Source organism: Wyeomyia smithii, chromosome 1, assembly GCF_029784165.1.
Source record: "Wyeomyia smithii strain HCP4-BCI-WySm-NY-G18 chromosome 1, ASM2978416v1, whole genome shotgun sequence".
Lineage (NCBI taxonomy): Eukaryota > Metazoa > Arthropoda > Insecta > Diptera > Culicidae > Wyeomyia > Wyeomyia smithii.
The window spans coordinates 31088867-31109005 of NC_073694.1; the positions used below are offsets into that span (position 1 = coordinate 31088867).

Consider the following 20139-nt stretch of genomic DNA (forward strand, 5'->3'; position numbering starts at 1 on the left):
CCAGTGCATACAAAATTAGCGAATATTATTCGATAAAGGTCGACTCGACTCGAATGAAATGTCAGTTCATGTTTTTGAAAGCAGTTCGAAAGATAAAGTTCAACAACAAAAACGTTTTTTGATAACGGGCATTTGTAAGTGACGAGAAATTTTTCCTTATTTCAAAACCGCAGCAATCGTTTTCACTCCACGTTTGAAAACGCTGTTATTTTCAACCAACAAACAGGCTGCCACTTCTTGGTGGTACAGCTTTATTATTTTCGTTCCGATAAAATGTAGCACGTAGCCTGCTACGATGCGACCGAAAACGATTGCCATGCTGCTGCGATGAGTAAATACTCGTCGCATATACCAACGTACACAAAACGATTTCTACCATTACTTCTTCCTGTACTTCTTCCATCACCTATTTTGCGCACGTCGAAACTAGCTTGCGAAGAACGCAAGCACTGCTACTACTACTGCACCATAGCGACATTGGTATTTGTGTTTTATGTTAGCGTATATGAGCAAAAAAAAAGAGCTTCGATAGCAACAACATTACGCCACGAATGATAATAACTGGTTCAATGTCGAAAATAAGAAAATTTAGAAAAAAATTGTAAATTTTGTGTGAAATGTACATGATTCTCATGACATTTTACCAATCAAATCGAAACTGATTCAGGAACAGAGTTTTAGATACACAATGGATTGTTTGAGAAAGACCTTGAACCTACGAAAAATTGCTACCATAGTTAAGTTTCTTAACATTTACAACAGAACTAAAATCATTTAGATATAGAAAGATTTAAAAAAAATGCAGATTTTATACAGCGCAGTTACGCAGAAGCCCAACTACGTATTATTGTATGTATTGTATGTTATTATTAATCAACATCGTAGTTTACAAAAAAAAAATTTAAACGTTTCCAATCGAATTTTAAACTCATTTAACGGAAGCAATCACGTCGGGGAAAAAGTTACCCTTTTTTTGAGTTCGTCGGTTTTTCGTAACCAGAAAACGAAAAAAATGATCTCGAATCGAATGACGACGTGCAGCTGCACGATTAACAAACACACTGAAAGATGCCGCTCTTTTTGTTGCTACTCTCTGTTGTCCAAGTATGATGACAGTTCTACAAGGTATGCTATTCACGTCGATGCATTAGTATTAGTGATCGTTATGAACTTTTTCCAATTTTGTATGAAATTTGAAATGATTTTGCATTTTAAACTAAACTTATAAAACATACTTGCCTGAAAAGTTATAGAAATGATGTTGAAACATGTTTTATTTGTGGGGAATACATAAACATGCTGCGGTTTAGGTAAAATATGCTGTTTTTCATCAATTTCCGGTAACCTTTTTGCACTTTTCGTTTTTTTCTTGTACTCTAATAGCGCTTCTAAGTAGAGTCGCTTATGTTTCATACAGTAACAAAAGTCATGAGCTATGACAATCACAGAGATTATGCTCCAACTATTAGAAATATAGCATTTTTATATATTTTATTTCGACATATTGTCGCAATTTTTCACACTAAATCTAAATTAATATAAATTTCTAGTGTGTTTCAACTGGAGATTCACTCTCCAACCAAAAAAATCAGATATAAAACAACATAAAACGAGAAATTTCCAAAAATGTTCTGAATTCCATACAAAACGCGAAATTTCTCATAACGAGATTTGTTTGTGTGCGTGGAGAGACAAAAATGTAGCATACCTTGTAGAACTGTCATCATACTTGGCTCTGTTGTTGTTGCTGCTTTGAGGAGTACGGATTTTTTTCTATACCTGTTGTTTATAATATATACCCGCTGATGATTTCACAATTCGATGCTGTACGCTGTGTTTGTGTTGGTAACAGCACAAAGTGAGCACGTAGTAGTGTGAAACTGTCGTTGTTACACACAAGGCCGCCACATGTGAATGCATACAGCAGAAAAAATGTATACCAAAGAGAACTGTCTGCTTTGTTTCGCAAAGTGTGTGAAGCTAGTAGAGTCGCCAATAACATCGGACTGCGTCGAGCAGATTTTCTACGAGATGGCGCTACTGCTATCAAATCGCATAACGTGTATAACTAAAGTTGACTCGTTGCTGTCCAAGTATGATGACAGTTCTACAAGGTATGCTACATTTTTGTCTATCCACGCACACAAACAAATCTCGTTATGAAAAATTTCGCGTTTTGTGTGGAATTCAGAACATTTTTGGAAATTTCTCGTTTTATGTTGTTCTATATCTGTTTTTTTTTTTTGGTTGGAGAGTGAATCTCCAGTTGAAACACACTAGAAATTTATATTAATTTAGATTTAGTGTGAAAAATTGCGACAATATGTCGAAATAAAATATATAAAAATGCTATATTTCTAATAGTTGGAGCATAATCTTAGTCATTGTCATAGCTCATGACTTTGGTTACTGTATGAAACATAAGCGACTCTATTTAGAAGCGCTATTGGAGTACAAGACAAAAACGAAAAGTGCAAAAAGGTTACCGGCAAATTGATGAAAAACAGCATATTTTACCTAAAACGCAGCATGTTTATGTATTCCCCACAAATAAAACATGTTTCAACATCATTTCTGTAACTTTTCAGGAAAGTATGTTTTATAAGTTTAGTTTAAAATGCAAAATCATTTCAAATTTCATACAAAATTGGAAAAAGTTCATAACGATCACTAATACTAATGCATCGACGTGAATAGCATACCTTGTAGAACTGTCATCATACTTGGCGTTGCTGTGAGGTCGCAGAATACATCAGTCAATACAGTTTCGGACAAAACATTTGCAACTAGTCTCATACAATCATCAAACTGTTCATATAAAATCTGCTAAAAGTCCTTGAAAAAAACAAAGGTTTACATGTTCGAGTTCATTTCAACAAAATTAAACATTGTCAATACAAATCTCAGAAGTTTTTCTCCTGTGCAAAACCACTTGCAACTAAGGTAGCGTTTAATATTTTGTAGAAAATCCCTTATTGTCAAAATTGTCAATAGACTCGATCGGGCTGTCAATAATTCTTTGTGGGATTGATTCCCGAGCCTTCCGGATTTGTTCAAATAACCGGCTCTCATTTCGTACTTCTGCGCGATTGATTCTTCGGTTTACGATCTCCCAAAGGTTCTCAATCGAGTTGAGATCCGGAGATTATGGTGGCCAATCCATCACCTTCATTGTTTAACCACTTTGGCGGTCTACTTAGGGTCATCTTGCTAGAATACGCATTTTATCGGCACTACTCCATTCGGCATAACACAGCGACTCTCATGATGGTGTTGTGCATAAAACGATCCATAATTTCGTTGATCCGATGAATTTGACCAAGACCGTTAGCAGAGAAACAACCCCAGACCATCACAATACCTCCGCCGTGTGTCACAGTCATTTGACAGTACCGTCGATCTAAGCGCTTTCAGACCGGTCAACGTACGCGACAAATTCCTTTGCCTCAAAATATATTGAATTAATACCCATCACTGAATGGAACCGTACGCGATTTCTGCGGATTGCAGTCAATATGAGATCAAGCGAAGTCTTTTGTTCTTGTTCTTCAATGAAATCAGAGGTTTTTTTACGGGCCGTTGAGACTAGAATAATGAGTCTTCAAAGGCACGCCGTCTGATTATCCGGTTCGATACATAGAGCTGCAGTTCTTCTTGTACCTTAAAGGATGATTTTGCATGATTTTCTTTGATACACATGTAGATCAAAGGGCCCTCCTGGGTCCTGTATTTGTGTAAGTCAAAAATAGACTGATACGCCGTCAACTACAAAATGATTGTTTATTTATGTGTCGATGAAATGAAGGTCGTTAATGCTTTATATAATTGAACGATTTCTGTTGCAAATGTTTTGTCCAACACTGTCCCGAGTCCCGAGGCAAGTGGAGGAAAAACCTTTTTTTTTACAAAAAATGTTTTTACTCATCAGTTCCCTTCAAGAGTGATACATGCAGTCCAACGTTTTTCCATTTTAATACTTTTTTTGTAAATCGATTTCTCCTGACCTTCAAAATTACCGCATATTCGGTAATCACCTCGTCGTTGGAATAATTTTTTTCCCATCGAGCCATTTTTTGAGTTGGGCAAACAGCCAACAGTCACTGGGGGCCAGATCTTGCCGCCAGCTGCGGCCGTTTATGCGACTTCGATCGCTCTTGCAAAGCAATAATATTCGCTGTAGATAGTTTTGCCTCTCTTAAGATAATCAATGTAAATGTTTCCTTGTCCATCCAAAAAACGGAAGCGATGACTTTTCCAGCCCATTGTTGCGCCTTTGACCGGCCACTCAGCTGGCTTACATCCTGACTCCAGCGTATAATGGTGAATCCATACTTCGTCCATGGTAAAATACCGATGGGAAAAACTCCGCCTCGTTACGCTTGAAAATTCTCAAACACTCCCCGGAGCATCAACGTGCGGTTGTTTCTGGTCGACCGTGAACGAGCGCGGCACGCATTTTGAAAAAAGTTTTTGAACAAATGTTCATGCAAAATTTTGAAAGCACTACCTTTTTATATCTATATGATGTCAGCGATCTCCGGCAACTTCACTCTGCAATTTTTCAAGATGATTTTGTGGGTATTCTTGATGTCTTCCATCTCGTTCAGCCTCCCAGAGCGTTCGGCATCATCGATGCTCTTTTAAATTCCGTAAATCAACGTTTTACGGTTGCCTTCGACGGGGTAGAGTCTGGGTAACACTTATCAAGCCATTTTCTGGGTGTTTTTTTTTTCATATTAAAAGGCAATGATAAATCAAGACACGAAACTGCTTTGCCTCCATGGTTGATGCGACTACCAAGAGTACTGTCACTCAAAATGATGTAACTTGGAAACTAATGGGCGGATTACAATGACTTTTTTCACCTGTCATCTAGAAGATGGCGCGTGAATTCAGAAAGACTTACTATGTTTCTTTAAAACTTTAAGATGACAATATTTTATGATATTTTGAATAAAGTGTAATAGAGATAAAATAAACCAAGATAAAATGATTAATTTGGATCGCAATAAAAAAAACATAACAGTGATGTCTAGTTATGAGTCAAAACTCTTCAAACAAATATATGAAATAATCAGTTTCTTTTGTGTTTTTTTTTTTACACGTTCGTTAACTCAGGATTTCTCGTACTTTCTACCAGTATCAGAGAGGAATTACAAATTAACAAATTATTGTGTCCCTGACACTCAGTATAGTTAAAGTACATAAATACTAGACGGTTAATAATCCACTTAAACACTCTCTTTTGATGTTATTTCAACCATAAATAATGATAATTCACTGCACCGACCCAGCCCTAGCCGGTTCCCGCACCTGGCACCGATCGTCGTTTCGATGATCTATTGTAGAATTAACCAGCTAACGGCCGAACGACTAGGTAATTAAAACGCTCTCACTCTCTCTCACTCACATTTTATAGAGAATTCTTTAAATTCCACAATAGCCACACGTCTTTTCACGCACCGGAACCAGCGCAGAGAGTTACTGAGCGGTACTGTCGCTCTGCTTTAAGACATGGCATAATTCATCAGAAATTTCTGTGCGGAAAGGAGAAAATAAACACTGAAAGGTGTCGCAGCAGCGAATGTGTGATTTATGGATGTCGTTGCTTGTGAATCAAATGTCTGACCGGTATGTTTGTTGTGAGAAAACATAGAATTTAAGAATGTCACTTACCTTAACCGGAGGCAACGCATTCGTGATGGTTAAGCCAATACTTCGCAGTCCAACGATGGGTGGAAAGTCAGTCGTGTACAGCCGCTGTAAACCGTGCGTTGTTAGCAGTATGGGGATGTTATGCTTCAACCGCTCCTGTTCGTATTTGACCAGCTGGGAGAGGTTATTTAATCCAAGACCGCTGTAGTTCGCCTCTGCAAGCGTATCCGTGAGACACTGGACGTCACCGAAGCCCAAATTAACTCCCTGACCAGCGAGCGGGTGAACCCGATGAGCGGCATCCCTAAAAGGTAGCTATTTTTACTCAAGTTCATGCTTTGTATAATTTTCTTACCCAATAAGGCAAACCCCCTGTCCGACATAGGTACTGGTATGACCAAGCCCCAGTGGAAAGGCGGCACGCGACTTTTCCATCACACTCTCAACAACCGGAGGAGGTTCCAGTCTACTTCCAGTTGAAGCAGATATAAGAGAGTTCACATTTTTCATAACGTCCTCAACGATGTTGTTTTTCGGGTACGATTTGTTCTGAAATTTGAAATAATCTAATGAAATTTAAAAGAGCGTCCAATACGGTTTTCAGGCTTACGAAAGCTTCGTTGACTGCTGCAACGAATGAAGGTTCGTCCAACTGGAGCAATCGCTTCGCCTCCGGTACACTGGTGGACCAAACAAGTGAACTCATTTCGTCGTTCAATGGTAACAAGGCAATAGGACCGGTCGGAAGAAACCGTTGCCAAGCTGTGACGTTGTTCGCTGCTCCTCCAGCTAATTTGAGGGTCGCCACCACACCCATCTGATTGTAGGCGAGGGTGAAGTTATCGACTCCCATCGACCGGCGAACCAAGGAGTTGTAACCATCGGCTCCAATCTGGAATTAACAAAAAACAAACATCAGCAATTAACTTCATGGAACGAGTGGTGGAGGCGCTCGGTACACTGTGACTTTCAAATCTCCATTGAAGAATTTCAGCCAAATTTTCTTTCGATCGAAATAAAGCATTTAAAGCATCAGTCATTAATGCGATTGGATGTACAGCGAAAGCGATACTAAGGCCGATCAGGTTTCAATTATATAATATGTCCAACGTGATTACTAACACACGCAAACAGAACGCCAATGAATACCGGTGAGCTGGGCTCCAGCGGCGGAATGTTGTAAAAACAGTTCGTTAATCTTATTTCCGAAATTAAATTAAAGTTGGTTGACCTACACGGTATTGAAAATATTTAAATTTACGTTTTGACGGACTGTTTGACTGGTTGAATATTTCAAAAGACGGAGATAACTTTTGAATGATTTAAAAGACAGGATAAACTTTCGAAATATTCAACCCAATTTTTTGCTGTCAAAGAATGAATTGTGTTTTTCTATGAATCAGTGGTAGTTGAAATATCTCGAAAACAAAAGCACTTACAAAGTTAGTCACTAAGAGCTAATTTAAAATTACTTTTAGAATTTTATTACGTCACTGGAATAAGATTATTTAAAAAAACTGGAATCGCAATTAAATGTTGTAAAAACAAATTTCAGAGGCAACTTTAACTTTTTCTGGTTCAACTCAAAATTTGTGGTTTATTTTCTAATTTTTCAAATTTGAAAAGGAACAAAATAATAAAATAAGCCGTTTGATTGTTAGTAGCTGGTAAAATTATTCAACGTGATTTAAATACAATTATTTCTAAAAAAATACATTCCCTAGAACGCTCTTCTATACAACTAAAGGTTCCTGAACTACAAATAAAAAATATCAATCATTCCCAGCATAACTACTTGTATCATCTCCCAAGCAATATAGAATTTCATTGGTAAGCCTTCAGGAAACAAAGCATGCTCGTTATGAGTCCACTGATGTAGGTGATACACTAGTACAGGGAACGTCGTAAATCATCCACATATTTTTTTTTTCGAACCCTCATTATTGTGCTAGGATTTTTTGTTTGTTTTGTTAAACTGCTAAAATTTGTTAAACTGCTTATTATCATTGATGCTTAAGTTACATTGGAATGTTCAAGCTTCGACAAAAGCAACATCTTTAAAAAAAATTATGCTCATCCAGTAGACTTCCGTTCATTGAAGACTGATCGACAAAATAAAAAAAGAAGTGCATTCCAAAAGCTAAAACCAGAAAAAAAGAAAGATTATAGCTATTTAACCATTCCTATGAATTTGGGTGCCCCTAGCCATTACCAAAACGCGTCAACTTACGTGAGAGTGTGTATAGAAATTGCTCGCCGGGTTCGTCGCTTTAACGTTATGTTTACCAGGAAACTCATTTAAGTCTCTGAAAAAACGATAATGACTAGTGAACCCAAAATTCAGATTGCTTCATCAAAGCAATCCTTGATGCCTTGAGGTATAGACCATCGCACGGTGACCTCACGTATCTGAGTTTGACAGCTACTGGTAACTTTGTTTACCTTCGGGCGATGCAGTTTTTTTCTCAATTATAACAAATCATTTCAATTGTGACCAAAACCCCCTTTAAATGTCGTAAGTGAGCTACTAGTACACTAAAAACAATTATAAATCTAGCAACATTTCCACTACGCACACGACTGCTCCACCAGGAAAAAGCACAAAGTCCAGAATGTAAATAAAGTTACCACTACCTGTCATAAAAGTGAGGTTAAAGAGATTCGGCGAGATGGTCTATACTCCGCAATTATTTGTTATTGTATCAGCACGGATAGAGCGATTGTTCATGAAGGCTAACAAATCTGCATTACGAACCATCCCCCGGAAATTCATCAAATTCATTCCACCAGTGACTCGACTAGCAGCTTTACGACACCTGAAGGTTGATCTGAGAGCTACTCTAACATAAAAAGTAAACTAACGTTAGCTCCATAGCGGGCAGGTCTTCTGGCAAGGTTATTCGACGGCAGCCAAAAAACTGGTTCTCATCGCTAAAGATAATCGGATGTTTTTGAACCTTTTGAAGTGTGTGGGTCGTCGAATCGACGCAGCATTGCCAACAGGTTGTTCCAGTTTTTTTGGTATTGTATTTTTTTAGTATACAATGTATATACAAATATGTTAAACCCATTTGATAGTTTCTTGATCAACCTTGTTCTGGTCCGGTGAGTTTTAGAAAAAAAGAACGCTTAAATTGATTGCGGTCGCATGTGCTACTATTCATAGTAAGGAAACGAGGGGTAAAATCGCTACACGGGATAGAATGGGCATATGTTGTTTCTAGGTTTCTAACAGCAATTTTAGAAATTTTTCAGATTATTTTTCAGATTACCTAAGAATGCAATTTCATTCAAAATAACTGGAGGCAACCGTTTCTTTGTTACGCAATAAACAATTCATACACGCCTCGGACGTAATATTAAAGTTCACAAGCGCAGAAAATAAGGGTTTTTGTTGAATATTTCATATTTTTTTTGTGTTCGAAAGTTTGTTCTCGGTATCCGTTTTTGATATTTTGAAAGTTTTCATGAATAATACAGTGTTTTTTTTAATTAAACAAGCAAACAAAAAATAATCAAAATGGACCTTTGTGATTGTATAACCAGGAAGAACCTGTTAAATCAGTTTCAGTCCGGCTATCGGACTAAACACAGCCCAAAAACCGCGATGCTAAAAATAATTGATGATATTGGTCTTGTCTTGGTGGTGGTGGTCGGCCCGTTGTTCTAATTTTATTAGACTTTTCGAAGGCTTTCGACACAGTGTCACATACAATTTTATGTCAAAAACTGAGATCAAACTTTGGACTTTCATTACATGCATCAAATCTGATAAATTCATATCTGAGTAGGCGATCTCAAGCAGTTTTCAATAATAGAATACTTTCTCAGTTTCTGCCTGTATCATCCGGAGTCCCACAAGGTTCTATTCTGGGACCATTTTTTTTTTATACATAAATGACTTTCCTGAAGTCATCAAAAACTGCAAGATTCATCTTTTTGCGGATGATGTCCAGTTATATTATGGATGTACTAATAACTCGGCTGTAGAAATAGCTCATAAAATTTATGTTGATTTAAAACGAGTCTTTGATTGGTCCGCAAGAAATAAGCTCACATTGAATTGTACAAAAACAAACACAGTTTTTATTAACAATGGCTCTATACATGGTACCTTGAAACCGGTGTTGTTTCTAGGCAATGAAATTGTCTCATTTGTTGAGGATGCTGTTAGCTTGGGTATTCGCATCCAATCTAATTTTGGGTTGGGATAAATATGTGCTCTCACAATGTGGTAAAATTCATAAATGTTTACGCTCGCTTTATACAACAACGTCGTTCCTCGCAACTAACACAAAATTGAAACTTTTTAAGAGTTTAATCTTTCCCCATTTTTTGGCATGTGATTTTTTGCTTGACGATGTACCAGTCACTGTTTTTAATAAGCTAAAAGTTGCGTTACATTAATGTGTGCGTTATGTGTTCAACTTAAACAGGTTTTCTCGTGTCTCACACCTTCAGTATCGCCTAATCGGTTGTACTTTGGAAAATTTTAGAAAGCTGCGTAGTTGCCTATTTCTACATGGTTTGTTGAAAACGAAGCAATCTGGTTATCTACATAGAAAATTACGTATGACTCGAAGTAATCGTTCCTTGAAATTTATTATACCAAGACATCGCACGTCAAAGTACGGGAACTCATTTTTCGTACGAGGTGTTGTAGTACACTGGAATTCATCATCCGATAGTTTGGCCAACATACTTTCTTGCACAGCATTTAGAAGAGGATGTTTTGAGCATTTCAAATAAGTAGTTTAGTTATTCAAGTATAATGTTATTAGAGTAGTTTTTGTCATGAAGTTTCTTTACTATCTGTTATTTATGTGTGATGCCTATTCTACTTCAAAAGAGTTAACAATGTAACATTGAAAGACAGAAGTCTTAAGTTACGAAATACAAATAATAATAAATAAATAAATAAATAAATAAATGAGTCTCCATAAGCCAACGAAGAAACGACGAACCCGGCGAGTAATTACTCTGCCGCACTTCTGCATACAGTACGGGCATCAAAATCTACAGGAATGGTTGAAGAGCTACGAACTTTTTAGGGTATCTGTTTTGAGCTTTAGAGCAACATTTTTTTCGCTTTTGTCGACCAGTGTTATGCTTGTTTTTTTTTTTTTTGACGTGGGACTACGTCTTTGTTTTCTATACTGAGATGCATACTGCAAAATAGGAAACGCAACTGGCAAATGTTACGTCAAATTTCAAAAGAAAATAACAGCATAACCACATGATGGATAACAATAACCAATATATTGGTGGATAGATAAAATGTGTAACAATTTTATAATACGCTAGTCATCATTATTATTTCACTGCTCAACGGTGAAAATTGATAAAAAGTTACAAGGAAATTTACGCGAACAATTGACCAATCACACGCGAGCATTCCTAGCACAGACGATGTGAATGGATACCAACCATTCCCTGTGATATTCTCTGTATCAATATAAAAAAATGGACAGAGTTTCCCCGTCCCAACAGGTCAATTTAAGTTTGCTTCCATGAACTTAGACTAATTTGAAGTTTCGTAGGTAAAGATTTTTCGAGAAGTTTTGAAACAAGCCTTTTAGTTGAACAATTTCTAAACCTGCTGTCAGAGCATAATAAAAACTGATGTCTTGAAAGAAAGCATGCTGGTAAAAGCAACAATACCGTACAGTATAATATACATATCGTCAGTTGAATTCAATACTGGCACCACTCAAAATTCATAGTTTCGAGAAAAACGCGTTTGAAAATTTGCGTCAAAAATTTCTTTTTTCATTTTCGTGAAAAATTCCAATTTTAAGACTTCCCATTTTTATTGAACTTGTTTGGGTCTATCATGTGCATGTAATGAGCAAGTTATAAAAATTGTAACCACATTTTTCTGTGTTTTTAGGGATATTTTAGATTTGTGCAATAAAGGCACATCTACTTATATTTCTGGAAATATTGTGAATTTTGAAACGGGTCTTTGTAAGATGTAACTTTTTAGTGTTTGGCATCGTTTGCCTTCAGTAACTCAAAACTGCTAACAACGGACGCTGGTCCTGCAACATTAAACTGGAGGTCAAATGCAGTTACATGAAGAGAACGAGAATGAATCTACAGAATTGTATCCGGCATTTTCGGTCTCAGCTTCGAACGCCGATTACTCGAAATAATGTTTTTGGCGCTTGGTCCAGTTTGGCTGCACGCCGACCATTTATAGTTGGTATGGAATCATGATAAAACCACAAATGTTTCGTTGTTTTCAGTTCAAACAAGTTATATAATTTGTATGTTTCTTTAAAAAAACCTCTCTAATGCTCTTCCCAAGTAACAAAACTGGTTTAATGAAAGTTTTATAGTGCTGTTTTGGCTTCATTAACCGCTATAAAACTTTGATAAAACCAATATTGTTACTAGGGTTATGTTGAAAAAATACCGAGAATAGCGGTTTTCGATCTTTAAAAACCCAGGAGTTCGGTGCTACCGGAGCAACCCTATTCCGGAATGCACCAAGTTATCCTTTGGTTTGGTTTGGATAATTCTCCCTCTGCAATGTTTTTCTCAGTTCGAAATTGAGACAAGTGTATTCCCTGCTCGCATTGGCACGCGATCTTCGCAGAAGAGTGTTAATTTTCCTCGATCGCAGTTAGTCTGCGAGCGAATGTCTATCGAACAACATCTCGATCTTAAAGGTCGAATGGTTTCACGCTGGACCGGTTAGACCACTGAATTACATCCGCGACCACCATCCGCGACAGCGTCTGTTCTCAGCTCCGTGCCACATACTTAGTGTGTGTCGTGTGTCTAGTAAAGTGGAATAATAATATAATCGTTAGTCAGCGGGTCGTACATTTTGCACAGGTTATTACTGGCTGGTTTATCCTGAGGTTTGAATTACTGCGAAGATCGTGCGCTTTTTTTTCTCCGTAACCTACTCCAGATCGAGAGGGTGCTCAAGTCAAGTGTAATGATTAAATTGACGCGACCTTGCCAGCAGCAGAAGAACCACACCTAGAGATTGCCCCAAACAGGTATCGAAACAAGTGTTTTGGTATCTAAGACGTCTGTGTGTGTGTTTTTAATCCGGCGGAAGAACTTATCACGATCATTCCATCATCAAAGTAAAGCGAAGAACGTGAGAACGGAGGAAAAATGCGCGTCGCATCGCGTCACTGTGAAGTGCAAAGTGATGAAATCTGAAACCGCTTTTCCTTTCAAGAACAACAAAAACAACAACAACAACACCGCTTGCGGCAGCAGTAGCGTGTTTTTGGACGAATTTAGCATCTAATTAAAGCGCCGACCTGGCACTTATGGAAGAACCATGTTCGCATGTTGTTTGTTTAAAAATTCCGCACTGATTTGGCCCCGCACTCTTGCGAACGAAGAGGCGAAGAAGAGCTTGCATATGATCGAGTGGGTGGACGATCGGGCGGTAAACAGCGCACGCGATAGATGCGAGGGGATTTTCTGTTTCTTGAACCACGACGTCGTATTGCATTTCGGTGATGCTTGTTTTTGGGTGTTTTTTTTTCACCTCAAATAATGTTTTATAACATCTTATAATAATCCGCATCCGCGTTTCGTGTTTTTGAAATTCCCAAGCGATGATTTTACGATTTTTGTTTTACTCCGACAGAGATCAGAGCTGTTATACTAATTGATTTTTGAATCATTTAAAATAGTCTTAGAGAACTGAAGAAGGTATCACAGTACAACCAACAGCTAAAAGCTCCCTTAGTTTTTATCTTCCTTCATGACACAGTGGATTGAATCATATTATAATAGTTTTTTAAAACCTGAGGCTGGTTTGACTTTTTTACTCACGTCAGATACTTTGTAGCAAATTGTAAAATCTGAAGCTTAATGCCAATCGGCGAACCACAGTTTCGATTGTACATAATTGCTCGAAACGAAATCGAGAGATGATTCGTTATTCCGGAATGGTACCCATTTGTATGTAGATTCCACGAAATTACTTTTTTTAAAGCTTTGGAATTGGGAAGATTTAATTCACTGAAATTTTTGGTGCTATGATATTTCTGATATTTTAGCATTTGACAATATCATGTTCGTTCAGAATGAAAATAATCCAGAACAGTTAATCGATGCCCGTTGGAAACAGATCTTCGAGTTGGGTGCTTCCAAAGCGTGGCAAATTAGGAAATATGTTTTATTTTAAAGTTGCCAGCCGCTGCAAGGTGTATCTAGTAATCTGGCTGCTTGCCCAGGTCAATTTTATAGGTTCATCGTTCAAGCTGTGAGTGACAGCAATATTCGCAGGTTGCAGACATTCCGATACTCGGACTGACCCTACTAGCGATTATTTACGCATTATTACTGAATTCGTCACGCGCTGACACTCAACCGTGCTCTACAACGATGAATGTTCGAGGATTTTTAATTACCATCAATGTGCTAAAGAGTTCACTTTGAATTAGATCAATTCACTTAGTTTGAGCGAGGCGTTAGAAACTATCATCTTAAAGAATCTCTTTCTGTTAAGCATAGTATGGCAAACATTCCAAGAATGATGGCAAATTAGTGTCTTATTTGTTGGACTTCCCCGTGCATTCAGCGCAAATTCTTCCCTTTCGTTCGAAGCGATCATCTCCAATCAGTTCAGTGACGCTTGTTTGGCGGCCTAAAAAAACAAACTTCGACCCGCAATCGGTCGCTTGGCATCACTCGGTGACGGGAAACAAATGGCCATTTGCTTTGCTCTGCTCGGCTACTGACTGGTGTCACTGTCTACGCACGTCAGCTGGCATCGGTTTCAACCGTCACTGCCAGCTTTGATCGCGCGAAACGATAATCAGATGTGACTATTAAAAAGCCGGTATCGGCTAGCATCTCTTTTATCAATTTAGAGAATCATTTTCCACCATTATTGCTAAGTTATGCATCACTACATTCAGGACCTATGAGCTATGTCTTCAAGACTGCTACACTACCTGTTTACCTGTTCGGGGCACTGATTGGCGTTTAGAGGTTAGTTTATAACTTTCAACATAATAGCCTCCGACCGCAAGTCCCGGTAATTATTTACTGAACTATTTCATTAGTCTCTCGTTGCACTGCCATGCCAATATTGAATGAAATTCCCCCAAACCTTCTACCCCAGTATACATGTAAATCCAAAAACGCAGTGCACAGTGTTCTTCTCAGTAGAGGTGGTGGGAGGTGTTTCAGCCGGTGGGTGGTGTTGTGATAGACGTGCGAACACAATTTGGATGAAGTGGACACTGTTTGCATACTCAGCACGAATTCGGCACGTTTGTTTATCTTTCCGCCCGGCGGATTCCCATAAATCCCTCCGAAAAACATTGTAGGGAAAAGTGGTCAATGCAAAAACATGTTGCATCGTTTATAGCTTTTTTAGGTATAAATCTATTTTAGTGCAGAAGTAGAGTAATTTGCGAAAATGTGATGAAATCGAATGGATAAGAGTGGTACTAAAACTTTTGCGAGAAAGTCGCGACATAAAAAAGACCGTAATTTGAGATGGAAGTGGTACGATTTTCTATAATAGTAAGTACGTTGATTACGCTAAGTTTTTCCAAACCCAAATCGAGTCCATTTTAAATTCTATCCCGTCAAAATTTAGTGAAAATTCAAACTAATTCAATTCAAATTAAATCTGATTTTAATTAAAATCTCAATCCAATTTTAATTAAGCTGAAATACAATCCAAATACAATGAAAATTCAATCCAAACTCTATTCGAAATGGATTCAAATGCAATCCAAACCAATCTACTCGCATCCAATCTCAATTTAAATTTAATCAAAATTTAAACCTAAATTCAGATCCAATCCAAACTCAATCTGTTTTTAATTCAAATCCACTCTAATTCTAAGCCAAATAAAATCCAATCTAAAATCTAATCCAAATATTATACAAATCCAATTCAAATTCAATCCAAATGAAATTCAAATTCAATCCTAATTCAAATCCTTTTCAGAACTAGCCCAAATTCATTTCAAATTTTATCCACCTCAAACCCGTTCCAAATCCAATCCGAATTTTACTAAAATCCAGACTGCGTTCGGTTTATATACAATCCAAACAAAACCCAATTAAGATTCAATCTTATTTCAATTTATATTCAATCCAATTTGAATTAATATTCAATCCTAATTCAATTCAAACTCAATCTAAATCCAATTTAAGCTGAACCCCAATCCAATGCAAATCCATTCCAAATCCAATCCAAATAAATGCTAGTCAAGCTATTCAAGTTTGTTTAAACATCAAAAAACCTTTACATCACCAGGAAGATCAGATGAAGTGGAAAGATGAGTGCCACGTGTACTGCCAGGACGTCGATGACGAGGAAGGTGCCCCGGACACGTCGTACGAGCGACCGAAATCGATCCCGGACGGACGCTATCGACACAGCATATCCAGCGAAAGCGATGTGGCTGGAGTGGAAATCACATCTCCGAATCAGCCAAATGATTTGTGTTCCAGCAGTAGGGAGGGACAAGACGAAATTTGGGCCTTTTCGGAAATCGAAGCCTCCCTTAAAAGGCTACCAGATGCGGAAAAGATCGGAGAGCTTTTGGACAGTCACGTGCCCCTAGAGAATATTCTGCGAGAGCATAGATACGACAATGGCAGTATGCTCTTGCTTGCTGTTTGGGCCAGTAAACATAATGTGCTCCAAAAGTTGCTCGCGCTAACCGATCGAAAGGTTGACGTAAATGCGGCCGATCTCTCCGGACGAACGGCGCTACATATTGCGTGCTACGTAGGCGATTATCGAGCGGTGGATATTTTACTACAACATGGTGCTAAGACACAACTTTGGGACAAAGATCAGAAAGCTACTCCTCTGCACTGTGCTGCTAGGTAAGAAGTCAATACCTCCTCTCATAAAAATTTTAAACTTCTTCTGTTATTTCAGCTGCGGTAGCGTCGAATGTATCGCGCGGCTAATCGAAAAGGGTGCCGACATTAACGCCGGTATCGAGAACCATTCCCCCCTCCATTACGCAGTTCAGCGCAATAGTCGGAAGTGCGTTGAATTATTGCTAACAAACGGTGCTAATCCAAACACCCCGCAAGTGTATACCCAAACTCCGCTGCACGTAGCAGCGTCTAATGGATTCGTAGACATTATGAAACTATTACTAGATCACGGCGCAGACGCTCGGTCGCAATACGGAAAGAAAAAGATCACGGCGCTACATTTGGCATCATCCGAGAACTACTTGGAATGTGTAGAACTACTGATTACGGCCGGAGCCGATATCGACGCTCGAAACCAAGACCAACAAACGCCGCTGCATTTGGCTTGCCTTTCGCAGTGCCACGAAACGGTCACCTATCTGATAGAGCAGAAGGCAGATGTTCATGCGGTTTATCGGGACGGCCGAACGGCGCTGCATGCTTCCATCGTGAAGGAATCTCGCTTCTGGGATTGCACGCTAAGTTTACTAAAGGCAAAGGTCGACGTTAATCGGGCGGACAACTTCGGCTACACACCGCTGCATATCGCCGCACTAAACGAATTTAGCAGTTGCGCTTTTATGCTGATCGAGTACGGAGCAGATCTTACGGCCCGCACCAATGGAGGAGTTTCGGCCTTATCGTTCATTATACGGCGAACACCGGAGATTATTCCCAAGTTTATTGGCAAGCTGGATGCGGCAATCAGCGTAAATAGTATCAACGAGATTGGGGACGTTGACTGTGAGATCCGGTTAGACTTTCGTCCGCTGGTTCCCAACAATGATCGGGGCGAAACAGAGCTACTGCTGGCATTCATCGATGTCGGACAGCGGAGAATCCTAAAGCATCCCTTGTGTGAGACGTTTCTGCTGCTCAAGTGGAGACGGATACGAAAGTTTTTTCTGTTTAGTTTGTTCTACCATGGGCTATTTGTGCTGCTGTTTACGGTCTTCGTTCTAGGGGTGTACGTTAAGAAATGTCAAGGCGGGATGCAGACCTGCCAGACCGAGGCTTACGTTCCGGTCATCGGTTACGTGGTAATTTTTCTCAATTTACTTCTGATATCGAAGGAGATATTTCAGATTATGCATTGGTTTCTGGGTTACATCCGGTATTGGGAAAACTGGTTAGAACTTGCAACCGGAACTGGGATATTTTTGTGCACTGTAAGGAAATGTTTCGTAATTCGTTCGAAACTAATCTAAAAAGTGTTTTGATTTTAGTTCAATCCTACCATAGAGATCAGCTCACATCCGACTTGGCAACATCACTTAGCAGCAATCGTTATCTTTCTTGCCTGGTTAGAGCTTATGATGCTGGTTGGGCGCTTTCCGATCTTTGGACTGTACGTTCAGATGTTTACGACGGTAGCAGTAAACTTCTCCAAATTCTTAATGGCCTATTGCTGTTTGCTGGTGGCATTCGGGTTGAGCTTCCGTGTGCTTTTCTCAGACTACAAAGCAAACAATGACATTTGGGCGAGTTTGTTAAAAACGATCGTCATGATGGCCGGCGAACTGGAGTTCGAAGACATGTTCTACAACGATGACGTACAAATTAAATACCCAGGAACAGCCCATGTAATGTTTCTGGCCTTTGTGCTGCTAGTAACTGTCATCTTAACTAATCTTCTGGTTGGTTTAGCTGTTAGTGACATCCAAGGACTACAGCAATCTGCAGGACTGGACCGCTTATCGCGGCAAGCCGAACTTATATCCCGCTTAGAGGGTCTAATGTTTTCCAAGATCCTCCGAAAGGTGCCGATAAGTTTGTGGGCTATTTTCCAGGAGATCGCGTTGCTCAAAACTTCCCCTCTGCGATTACACTTCCGTGTCAAACCGAACGACCCCAGGGAGAAAAGGGTAAGTTTTCCACAATCACAATCGCGTTTCAGAATACTATAGTTCCGATTTCCCCAGATTCCGAAGGAGCTTATCACTTCAATCTACAAACTGGTAGCGGAGCGACGCGAACGAACCCAATCAATGAAGCGAAAGCGAACCCATCGCAATCTACAGACGTTCGAAGAGCGGCTGGAGGAAGACGATTCGGTAACACTACGAAGGAAACGTTTTCAGAACCATCACAAAAATAGAACAGTGTCGGAAAACCCGTATTTACTGAAAACAGCACGAGCACCGGATCAAACCATAGGTTCAAAACCAATTTCGGTGCATGAACCACAGTGGAAGTCGTTCGCAGACGGACAAAAACAGATTCTAAAAAAATTGGATGACATGTCCCAAGAGATTGATGTACTTAAGGCGAAAATTAAATCTTCTTGATACAGAATAAAATTTTTTAAAAAATTATTACACATTGAACGGTACTTACCAGTAACTCACATTTCAACCGATTGCCATTGGCCAACCGAACGGTGCTCATATCCGCTCCATCACGAATCAGCCGGCACTCCTCCATTCGGGTGGAATACCTTATCTCCACGGAGCTCACAGTCTCCAGCTGCCGGTAGACACTGGCCAGCAGGACATCATTCTCAACAATCCAGGAAATGTTATCGGACAGATCGTCATAGTTAAACGTTATCAGCGCATCCGAGCAGGCATCCCAAACTTGCATTTTAAGCACCGATTTCACGCGAGTCGCCTCGATTTCTGGCCAAGCGCCGATCGCTTTCATCAGCCGGTAGGTTCCTTTGCTGATGGCAGACACCCGATTGCTGTACGTTTCAGTTGAGCACGGTTTGAAACCGGCGGCTGCTTCTAGCAGTAAGGTTTTTCGGTCGGCCAAGCGGGGATTCTTTCCTGATTGGTCATAATCGTCATGTTGATCAATTTTAACATGAAGAAAATAAATTGAACTCACCCAATGAACAAGCCAGTGTTGTACCGACCATTCCTCCTCCGGCGATGATTATGTCGTAGAATTCGGCCGGTTGTTCAGTAGCGGATGGTTCCGCAGCTGTGCTCGACCATCGGTGCTGGCACGCAATTATTCGTTGCGCGGTCATGCGAAGGCACATACTTCTTGCCATTATGAGGCTCATTTTTGAGATATTTCACTAATGCGTGTTGATAATCACTTTTTTTTCGCAAAATGTTCTAGCAATATTGTAAACAAATGGCTGTCAATTTTTTTTCCCGATGCCCAGGGGTTTGATAAATTTAGGAACAGACGGTCGTGCTAAGTGCATGTTCATCCCCAGCAGCAGAAAACTTTAATGCATAATTTTTTTCACAATAGAGATAAGTGACTTTTCACCTACGCACACAAGTAAACGTGTAAACCCGTGTAAAGTTGCTTTTGTTTCTTCCAACCAGGCTTCTTCCGTTCTCTTGATTTTTGTCCAAATTTCCCTTTCTACCTGCCAAACCCCTTGGAGAACTAGACTTTCTCTCACACAGAGTGAGTAATTATCCACATTTAGGCGTAGAGTATTTTAGCCGCAGAGTTCCTTTTCACTCTTTATCATCACGTGTTAGAGATAAACCTTTATTTGCTCTCTCAGTTTAAGAGGGAGTAGTTTTCGTTAGCTTCTCCTTTACTAGAAGAGAAGTTGGCCAAATATCAAAACATTTAGGTTTC

The 20139-nt window shown here is 39.3% G+C and overlaps 2 protein-coding genes and 1 long non-coding RNA gene across 15 annotated transcripts; 2 read left to right on the forward strand and 1 right to left on the reverse strand.

Moving 5' to 3' along the window:
• The first annotated feature begins 2718 nt into the window (after nucleotides 1-2718).
• LOC129730046 (uncharacterized) lies at nucleotides 2719-7313 on the forward strand. 2 transcript variants are annotated; one of them, XR_008728787.1, is made up of 4 exons: nucleotides 2719-2943; nucleotides 5119-5966; nucleotides 6041-6192; nucleotides 6260-7313. It is a non-coding gene; the product is annotated as an uncharacterized LOC129730046 (long non-coding RNA). The 2 variants fall into 2 exon arrangements; XR_008728786.1 differs by having other exon boundaries at nucleotides 2721-5966; nucleotides 6260-7310.
• On the reverse strand, nucleotides 5154-19696 carry LOC129730041 (ubiquinone biosynthesis monooxygenase COQ6, mitochondrial). Its single transcript, XM_055689023.1, has 6 exons — nucleotides 19420-19696; nucleotides 18928-19358; nucleotides 6266-6547; nucleotides 6011-6204; nucleotides 5677-5959; nucleotides 5154-5537 (listed from the first exon to the last, which is right to left on the reverse strand). Exons 1-6 carry the CDS (start codon nucleotides 19598-19600, stop codon nucleotides 5508-5510), a joined length of 1401 nt encoding a protein of 466 aa, XP_055544998.1. The 5' UTR covers nucleotides 19601-19696; the 3' UTR covers nucleotides 5154-5507.
• On the forward strand, nucleotides 12295-18917 carry LOC129729987 (transient receptor potential channel pyrexia). 12 transcript variants are annotated; one of them, XM_055689011.1, is made up of 6 exons: nucleotides 12295-12353; nucleotides 15037-15168; nucleotides 15914-16491; nucleotides 16547-17759; nucleotides 17817-18455; nucleotides 18513-18917. In XM_055689011.1, exons 2-6 carry the CDS (start codon nucleotides 15142-15144, stop codon nucleotides 18876-18878), a joined length of 2823 nt encoding a protein of 940 aa, XP_055544986.1. In that variant the 5' UTR covers nucleotides 12295-12353; nucleotides 15037-15141; the 3' UTR covers nucleotides 18879-18917. The 12 variants fall into 12 exon arrangements, with proteins under 12 accessions (XP_055544986.1, XP_055544901.1, XP_055544918.1 ...); XM_055688926.1 differs by having other exon boundaries at nucleotides 12297-12524; nucleotides 15020-15168; XM_055688943.1 differs by having other exon boundaries at nucleotides 12297-12524.
• Nucleotides 19697-20139: the final 443 nt, after the last annotated feature.

What these genes read in the sequence shown, in the direction of transcription:
- LOC129729987 (XM_055689011.1), top strand. Translation starts at nt 15,142, where the DNA reads ATGGAAGTGGTACGATTTTCTATAATA. An exon ending in CCTCTGCACTGTGCTGCTAG is followed by an intron (nt 16,492 to 16,546) that starts GTAAGAAGTCAA and finishes CTGTTATTTCAG; the next exon opens with CTGCGGTAGCGTCGAATGTA. An exon ending in CTGGGATATTTTTGTGCACT is followed by an intron (nt 17,760 to 17,816) that starts GTAAGGAAATGT and finishes TTTTGATTTTAG; the next exon opens with TTCAATCCTACCATAGAGAT.
- LOC129730041 (XM_055689023.1), bottom strand. Translation starts at nt 19,600, where the DNA reads ATGAGCCTCATAATGGCAAGAAGTATGTGCCTTCGCATGACCGCGCAA. An exon ending in AACACTGGCTTGTTCATTGG is followed by an intron (nt 19,359 to 19,419) that starts GTGAGTTCAATT and finishes ATGACCAATCAG; the next exon opens with GAAAGAATCCCCGCTTGGCC. An exon ending in CAGGGGGTTTGCCTTATTGG is followed by an intron (nt 5,960 to 6,010) that starts GTAAGAAAATTA and finishes GCTACCTTTTAG; the next exon opens with GGATGCCGCTCATCGGGTTC.